Source organism: Cyprinus carpio, chromosome B10 (genome assembly GCF_018340385.1).
Source record: "Cyprinus carpio isolate SPL01 chromosome B10, ASM1834038v1, whole genome shotgun sequence".
NCBI lineage: Eukaryota > Metazoa > Chordata > Actinopteri > Cypriniformes > Cyprinidae > Cyprinus > Cyprinus carpio.
The window spans coordinates 23,707,576-23,717,575 of record NC_056606.1 but is presented as its reverse complement, the minus strand read 5'-3'; the positions used below and the strand labels follow the sequence as shown (position 1 = coordinate 23,717,575).

The 10,000-nt window shown below is 35.2% G+C and overlaps 1 protein-coding gene across 2 annotated transcripts in view; it reads left to right on the top strand.

Moving 5' to 3' along the window:
* The window catches only part of LOC109112925 (netrin receptor UNC5C-like), a 196,533-nt gene that overhangs the window by 134,896 nt on the left and 51,637 nt on the right, over window positions 1-10,000 (top strand). For both annotated transcript variants that reach the window (XM_042733320.1, XM_042733321.1), the window contains exons 5-7: window positions 3,323-3,503; window positions 8,143-8,310; window positions 9,253-9,417. In XM_042733320.1, coding sequence (XP_042589254.1) covers window positions 3,323-3,503; window positions 8,143-8,310; window positions 9,253-9,417 — 514 coding nt within the window. The remainder of the gene's footprint in view (window positions 1-3,322; window positions 3,504-8,142; window positions 8,311-9,252; window positions 9,418-10,000) is intronic.

The window sequence follows — 10,000 nt, the reverse complement described above, 5'->3', positions numbered from 1 at the left end:
ACACACACACACACACACACACACACACACACACACACACACACACACACACACACACACACACACAATTGTAAAATCTTAAAAATTTGTTAAAATAAAAAATGGTAAATGTACTTATAAAAAAGTAACTTGAAATAAAAATATTTAAAAAAATTAGTTGTAACTAACTTTTTAAATTACTGATATCAGTTATTAGAAGTAAGAAAACAATCTATTATTATTAAATTTAAATAATTATTCTTTTCATATTAGCAATACATTTATTATTTTTTTTTCCATTTAAATAATTATTATTTTCATATTAACAATAAATTTATTATTATTATTTTATTATTATTATACAATAACTTTTTTCATGGATATGAAGAAGCTTATATTATTTTTTATTATTAGTTGCCATTAAAATAATGCATAATTTTCAGCATATTAACAATAAATAAATTTATTGTTGTTGTTGTTATTTTTATTATTTGCCATTATAATAAATCATTATTTTCCCATATTAACAATAAACACATTATTATTATTATTATTATTTAAGATTTAAATAATGCAGTATTATTATTATTATTATTATTATTATTATTATAGAAAGTTCTTTTTTGATTACATTAATACAAATTTGAAGGAAAATGTTTTTAATTGCCATGAATTTAAATGTCAAAAGCCAAAGAAACGTCTTTATCCACAGTTTTAAGTTGTTTTCTCTTGATTCAGTGTGATTATTACAGGTTTCATGGGATTCACTCATTAGTTTAATACAGTAATAAGTGGATGTGCGTCTCTCTGCACTGAAGAGACTCTCGTGTCCCTCAGGGGCCAAACTGAACAAACATCGTCTCCAGCGTCTTCCATAAACACACACGGAGCCACCGCTGGGCTTTATTCGCCTGTTTGCTTTAGTAATTTGAGGGCCACATATAATCACCTTGGCAGGCCGAGAGCCCAGTGGATTTGTGGGTAATCCACATTGATTTTTTTGTCTTCTGCGCCTCTCAATGGCAGCATTTCTCTGATTACATCACAGGATTGATGATAAAGACACATCAACTCGATTGAATCTCGCGGTGCTTCTGTTTTTCTTGTTCGTTTGTGTGTATCTCTGCTGTTATATGAGGGGTTTTTTTTGTGTATATATGATGGTCTTATGGCTGGTCGACTCTGACGGACGCAAAAGGCACGGCATAATTTTTATATTTTTATAAACCGTAATGGAAGACCATAAAAAGGAAAATTGCACATCATATGCAATACTTAGTTTTTATCAGCAGACGAGTCCTTTAATGAGAGCAGGAAGCCATCAAGTTATTTTTAGAGGCAGCATAAATCAAATTATGAGAAATAATTCATCATTCTGCGTCTTAATTCTCCTTCGCCCGTCAGTGTGTCTCTGTTGTTTATTATGTATTTCTGCTTATTTGATGAGGATTTCAGCTCCAGGAAGACTCTCTGCAAACATCTCTGATTTCTACACAAAATCAGCACCAAAATGAATTCAGATCTTTATGCTTAATTTTCTGCTGGTGAAGTCTTAAACTACAACCACAGAGCCGCTCTTATTGTCTCTAGATGAGCTTATTTAAGGTGTTTGCATTTGAGTTCAGCTTGCCCTGAGACAGTCAGGATTTTCAGATTGGATTGGAAAAGGCAGACTTCTGTGGTTAATAAAGAAACGTGGGTGTTGTCGGTCTTTGCTGAAATCACTGACACGATGCTGGAGTCGTTTCTAAGGCTTTTGGATGTAGTTTGTTGTGCATTACTATGTGGTTGCCAGATGTTTGTTTGTTTGTTTGTTTACTGTATTTATTTATTCATTTATTTGTGTCTTTTAATTATTTGATATCTTTATACATTTTTTTTTCTTTTTTTTTTCATTTATTTAGTATTTGTTTAGATTTAAATGTTTTTTATTTGCTACAATTTTGGATTGGTTTATTTGTTTATTTTATGTAATTACAATTTATTATTATTTATTTATTTGTATTTTGATTTCTATTTTTTTTTTACAATATATTTATTATAAAAAATGTATAAATCTTGTGTTATTTATTTGTATTTTGTTTTATTTTTATTGATTAATATTTATCTGTACTTTTACAAAGCATGTATGAGGTACATAATATTTGTTTTGAACTAAAAAAAATCATTACACAAGAAGAAAAAAGAAACAAAAACAACAACAATTATTTATTTGCTTGCTTGCTTGCTAGAGTTTTTGGAGTTCTGTGTAGTGCATTTCTGTGTGGTTGCTAGGGTGTTTTGGGTGGTTGCTAGGTGTCTGCTGTGAGGAGAGTCCCTCATGATTGGTCGGTCGTCTTTGTTCCTCTGCTGATCTCAGGTCTGTGCGATGGCTTTCTGAGAGCAGTGAAAGCGGAGCCTCAGATCATCAGGAAGATCTGCGTGATTTACAGTTGAGCAGCTCTAAAACAGTCACTTTCTCTGCGCATGTGACCTCACGTTCAACACAGAGGCCATTCGGAAACAGGAAGCTCGTAATAAAGGTCAAAAATCATTAAAGCACTTACCGAAGTATGTTTTTTACTTCCCATGGCGTCTGCGTAATGGTTCAGGGGGAATAACATGATGGATATTGAAGCTTTATGGAGCTTTTGCACACGCATCAACACTTCTGACTTTATTGAAGCGTAAAAAGCGGAAAGCTGCCTGTAAATGTAAATGCATCTTGTTCTGTAATCGGTAGTAAATCTCCATCGTGTGCTTTCACATGGAGCAGCATTTACTACACAGAGCTGTTGTTCTCTGACAGGCTATGCAAAAAAATAGCAGACAATATAATCGTGTGATTATGAATTCGAAGAAATCGCTCTGCGATTATGAAAGCTGTTTGTGTAGTAAATGCTGCTCCATCTGTGAAAATACCACATTTAATAACATGTTTTTACTCCAAACTCACTTCATAACGTGAGTCGAGTGTTTGAAATAAATCTTTCTGTGAGATGATGTGGTTTCTTATACAGAATAAGGCACGCAACATATTTCATATTGCATCATGCATTGCATTATTATATTATACGAACTCAGATAAACCATATATTGTCATAGTCGTGTGTTTGTAAGTCACGAATGAAAGCAGTTACATTTTCTGTTTATTCAGCTGTCGCTTGATTTCTTCTGCGGGGCGTATTTGGAGTTTCTCTGGCCTTCGGGTGGAGATTTACTACTGATCACAGAACTGTGCTTCACTGACAAGATGCACGCATGAATGTCGCAGCTTTTCACGATTGCGATTTGTCGTGCAGCCCTGTGTAAGCGTGTGATTTATGGATGTAGATGGGATGAACGTCTGTCTGTGTGTTTGCAGGTGGAGTGGCTGAAGAACGAGGAGATCATCGACCCCGCAGACGACAGGAACTTCTACATCACCATCGACCACAACCTGATCATCAAACAGGCGCGTCTGTCCGACACCGCCAACTACACCTGCGTCGCCAAGAACATCGTGGCCAAACGCCGCAGCACGACGGCCACCGTCATCGTCTACGGTCAGTCTCAGTGCATGAGATCAGCTTATTTAACATGTTTAGTATTTGATTTTCAGTTTAGTTCGATCTCATACAGTCAGCATGATTACTCTTGATCGGAAAAAGTAGACTTAAGTGTTTTATAAAGAAAATTTGGGTCTTTTTAAAATTCATTTTAATTTGATTATTTATTTATTTAATTTAAATGTGTTTATATATATATGTATATATATATATATAATTATTATTATTATTATTTTTTTTTTTTTTTTTTTTTTTATTTTTTTTAAGGTTTTTGTACTGGTTTGTTGTGCATTGCCCTGTGGTTGCAAGGATTTTTATTTAGTTTTTTTGGATTTTTATTTAGTCATTTTAGCTTGATTATTTATTTATTTATTTTAATTTTTTATTTTTATTTTTTTTTTTTTTTTTTTTTTTGTTTAGGTTTTTGGAGTGGTTTATAGTGCATTGCTATGTGGTTGCTAAGTTTTTGTTTTAGTAATTTTTAATTTTACTGTTTATTTTATTTTATTTTATTTTATTTATTAGTTTATTATTTTATATTTTATTTTATATTTATTTTATATTTTTTTTAGAGTGGTTTGTAATGCATTGTTATGTGGTTGTTTGATTTATTTATAGGGTGGTTTTAGGTGGTTGCTGGGTGTTTATTTTATTTTATTTCTTTTTATTATTTTTTTTTATTTGTGTTTGTTTAATTGTGTTTGTTTAAATGTTTTTTTTTTTTTTTTTTTTTTTTTTTTTGTTTAAATGTTTTTTGCTAAGGTATTTGGATTGGTTTATATTCCATTGCTATTTGGCATCTGGTTTCAAGTGGTTGCTAGTTGTTTATTTATTATTTGTATTTTTTAAATTTATATTTATTTTTGGTTGTTTTTTAAAGGGTGTTTTGAGTGATTTCAGGTCATTTATTTATTTATTTGTATTTATTTATTGGGTGTTTTAGGTGGTTGCTAGGTATTTATTTTATTTGTTCGTTTGTATTTCATTATTTGCTATGATTTCAGAGTAGTTTGTAGTGCACTGAAGCTGGTTTCAGTGTTTCGCCTTGAAATCCTGAAAATCTTTCTGTAGCTTTGATAGCACAAAGGCAAAGTCCACGTTTGAAACTGATGCAAAACTTTGACCAGCTGCTCAGCTAGCGTTCCCTTCATCGCGCCGCAGTCCGTCTCCTCTGAAGTTTCTTTTGGTCGGATCTTGCCGTGAAAATCCCTGGAGCTGGAAAATGTTCCTCTTAAGAACAGAAAGCCACGCTGACAAGTTGGAAGCGTTTTAACCTGCCGCCGCTTTGAGTGTTGAAAGAATTACTTGGTGTAAATTTCCCCCCGAATGCAAACGCGGGGCTTTCACGAGGCTGACGGTTTGTGAAGTCTTTCAGGAGCTCTTCAACAAGTGAAAACAGCCCACCTGCTGCCATCGCTTACTGTTTTCCCTACAGATACAATCCCAGATCTGGCAAACAGATGTTTCTCTCTCCCGTGCTGTAATAAATTGACTTCTCTTGCTCGTTGTGAAGCTGATGTAATTATAAGTGCTCTCTGGTTCACGCCGTACGGTTGAGCTCTGTCATTGGTTTAGAGGGTAATGGGATGGGCCGCTCGAGTGTGACTGGACGCTGCTTTAAACACTTCATCATTTACTCACGCTCATATTGTGCACCAGTCAGAACTGAATTGAGAAATGACTTCAATTCCAGTTCAGCTCCTAATGGGATGGAGGTGGCAAACTGATGCAGAATTGCATTTTGAATTTGAATGTAAGGAAGTAGAATTCAAAGAAATTCATATAAATAATTTTTCACTAGAAAAGCACAGTTTTAGAAAGCAAACTTTAAATGTTGATGTAATTAATTCTTCTTTAAAAGGTTGAATGGCTGGAAAAATGAATGAATGGATGGATGGGTTGATGGTTACATAGATGGGTAGATAGATGAATTGCTGGATAAATGGATGGACACATGGATGGATGGATGGATGGATGGATAAATGGATGGATGGATGGATGAATGTATTGATGGATGGATGGATGGATGGAAAGATGGATGGATGTATTGATGGATGGATGGATGAATGTATTGATGGATGGATGGATGGATGGAAAGATGGATGGATGTATTGATGGATGGATGGATGGATGGATGGATGAATGTATTGATGGATGGATGGGTGGATGGATGGATAAATGGATGGATGGATGGATAAATGGATGGATGGATGGATGGATGTATTGATGGATGGATGGATGGATGTATTGATGGATAAATGGATGGATGGATGAATGTATTGATGGATGGATGGATGGATGGATGGATGGATTGATGGATGGATGGATGGATGGATGTATTGATGGATGGATGGATGGATGGATGGAAAGATGGATGGATGGACGGATAGATGGATTGAAGGATAAATGGTTGGATGAATGGATACATAGATGGTAGATTAATTGATAGATGGATTTGTGGATAAATGGTTGGATGGATAAATATTTGCATAAATGGATGGATGGATGGATGGATGGATGGATGGATGGATAAATGGATGGATGGATGGATGTATTGATGGATAAATGGATGGATGGATGAATGTATTGATGGATGGATGGATGGAAAGATGGATGGATGGACGGATAGATGGATTGAAGGATAAATGGTTGGATGAATGGATACATAGATGGTAGATAGATTAATTGATAGATGGATTTGTGGATAAATGGTTGGATGGATAAATATTTGCATAAATGGATGGATGGATGGATGGATGGATGGATAAATGGATGGATGGATGGATGGATGGATGTATTGATGGATAAATGGATGGATGGATGGATGTATTGGATGGATGGATGGATGGATGGATGGATGGATGGATGGATGGATGGAAAGATGGATGGATGGACGGATAGATGGATTGAAGGATAAATGGTTGGATGAATGGATACATAGATGGTAGATAGATTAATTGATAGATGGATTTGTGGATAAATGGTTGGATGGATAAATATTTGCATAAATGGATGGATGGATGGATGGATGGATGAATTAATGGATGGATTGATGGATAAATGGTTAGATGGATGGATGAATGGATGGATAGATGGATTGGACAGATGGATGGATTGATGGATAAAAGGATGGATGGACCGATAGATGGATTGACAGATGGATGGATTAAAGGATAAATGGTTGGATAGATTGATGGATAAATGGATGGATGGACGGATAGATGGATTGACAGATGGATGGATTAAAGGATAAATGGTTGGATAGATGGATTGATGAATTAATGGATGGACAGATGGATGGATTGATGGATTGATGAATGGATGGATGAGTTAATGGATGGACAGATGGATGGATTGATGGATACATGGTTGGACGGATGGATGGACAGATGGATGGACTGTTTGTATCGTGTGGAAGAAGGATGTGTAGGTGAAGGGAAGTGAATGTATGTGGCAGTTTTTCAGTGCTTTGGTGACCTGTGCTTCTCTCGGATGATGAAGGCATGGAGGCACTGATGTCATCGGGCTCGGGTTTCACTTCCCGCTGCTCACTGCTGACATACTAAACCACTCTCACTCACCGGATTAACAAACTGCTTTACTCTGAGCTCTTTCTGCCCATTATCACCACACACGTCTGACTTACTGTCCTGAGATGAAAGACAAGAAATACTCTCCATGTGTGGTTCGGCTGAATCCAAGGGAAACTGTAAAAAAAAAAAAAGGAAAAAAAAAAGGGCACAAATCTGTGATGGATTTCTGGAGACAAAAGGCCACAATCCCTCGCCTGCTCATTCAGGCCTGAATGCCGTCTGAGACGAAGAGAGCTTTGATCTCAGCTCATCCGCAGGAGAAATGAACCACAATCCATCCTCCAGAGCAGCTCCATCACACACACGTGTGTCAGAGGAAGCTCAGTCCGGATCGTGGAGCGAGACTCCATCATCACCACAAGAGAAGAACGGGGAGCAAATGCCTCTTAAAGTAATACTTCATCCAAAAAAACACGATTGTAAAGAAAAAATGAATTGTTAGATATAATCACATGATTGTGGAAAAAAATCTGAATCGTGAGATATAGGCTCAAGATCATCTAGAAAAGTCTGAATTGTGAGAATACATTTGCAATTACTTTATTTAATTTAATTTTATTTTTCTGTGGTGGAAACAAGTTTGCACATCATGTTGTTCTTTTGTTCCAAACTTGTATGACTTTCTTCGGAAGGCAAAGGGTTAAATTATATTAAAAAGTAACTGCTTCTTTTAAAATGATTTAGAAAAATCAGATTTGCACTCAAGCGTATTCCGTCTTTCAAATGTCGCCTGTGTTTGATTTGTTCATACGGCTTCAGTCACTGTCTGCTGATCTCCTGTCGTGTTCCACTGAAGAAACCTGTCAAGCCTGACGGGACGTTTATTTTGGGGTGAATTATTGCTCTCAGTGTTGTTTCAGGTTCTGCTCGAGCTCATCACTGCTTGTTGTGATAAACGGAGAACCGTTGGCTATCACAGCTACAGTCAGTCAGTTCTCACTGATTGATTGAGAGAGATAGTGTGTGTTTTCCCTCGGCTCTCCGTCACAGACACAGATGTAATGAGTGAGCGAGTGACTGAGTGGCTGTGTTTCTCGCTGTAGTGAACGGCGGCTGGTCGACGTGGACGGAGTGGTCGGTGTGCAGCAGTCGCTGTGGGCGGGGCTATCAGAAGAGGACGCGCAGCTGCACCAATCCCGCGCCTCTGAACGGAGGAGCCATCTGTGAGGGTCAAGCCATCCAGAAACTGGCCTGTAACCCGCTCTGTCCAGGTACCACAGCGCTGACGCCAGAGTGCTGGCCGAAGGCCGAAATCACTGATAGTGTGAAATCAATTGATGCAATTGGACTAACAATTTATTTAAAAAAAATTAAATAAAATACATAAAAAAATTTAATTTAATTTAATTGTCAAATAAATACAATTTAATAGCATAAATACATTTAAGTGTTTAAATAATTATGTCTTACAGTATTTCTCACATTTTCAGTGTTCTCAGACTTTATTATAATTTATTATATTGCATTTTTTTGCAATATATTGCAACTTTTTTAAGTATTTTTTATGTGACTTTTCTTTACAGATTTTTATCAGCATACTTTGAGTTATTTATAATTTGAATTTGTAATCATTATTTTTATTATTATCATTATTTACATTTTTAAATCTTTAAAAAAAGGGTTAAATATGTTAAATAAATATTTATTTAAATGTAAAAAATCCCACTTTTTCAGTGTAGTCTTAAATATGTTATATTATGTCATATATTATATTGTATTATTTTATAATATATTATATTTTTCCATTTTCCACTAAAGGTTGATATGCATAATGGTTTTAATAATTTAGAGTTAGTATTTGTAACATAAAAAAGATTTAATTGGATAAATAAATCTTTATTTAAATAGAAAAATCCTACATTTTCAGTGCGGTCTCAAATATTGTAATATATTATATTATATTATTATATTATAGCAACTAAGAATTAGATATTTGATAAGTTTTACTGTACTTATGATTAAATCATTTATATTTAATATGTGATATATTTATATTTAAATATATATATATATATATATATATATATATATATATATATATATATATATATATTTTTTTTTTTTTTTTTTTTTTTAATAAATATTTGAAATGTTTGAAGATTTGCAAATATTTGTAAAGGCAGTGAGCGTCACCTGTGCTGTGTTTGCTGCAGTGGACGGTCTGTGGACGGAGTGGAGCAAGTGGTCGACGTGTGGGACAGAGTGCACTCACTGGAGACGGCGCGAGTGCAGCGCTCCGGCCCCCAAAAACGGCGGCAAGGACTGCGAGGGAACAGTGCTGCAGTCCAAGAACTGTACGGATGGGCTCTGTATGCAGAGTGAGTGCCACCCTTCCTCATCCTCCTCCTCCTCTTCCTCCTTATAAAGGCCTTCTCACCATCCACAAATCCCAAAGCACTCCTCAGATACGCGTACACCCTCTCCACCCATCATTCACTGCCAAAAACAGTGCTTTTATTTCAGTTTCCAGTTTATATATCAAAACATCCTCAAAATGAGACCTGTATTCAGAGTGCTTCCGCATGTTTTAAGTGTAAACCTAACCAAATATACTGAGTTTTATTGTTGAAATGAGAACGAATAATAGGATAAGAAAAATAAACTTCTCTGTGTTCTCTAAAAACAGGTCTTATCTTACATATGTGACCCTGGAGCACAAAACCAGTCATAAGGGTAATTTTTTTTAAATTTGTACATCATCTGAATAAATAATCTCTCCATTGATGTATGGTTTGTTAGGAGGACAATATTTGTCTGAGATACAACTATTTGAAAATCTGGAATCTGAGGGAGCAAAAAAATCTAAATATTGAGAAAATGATCTTTAAAGTTGTTCAAATGAAGTTCTTAGCAATGAATATTACTAATCAAAAATGAAGTTTTGATATATTTACGGTAGGA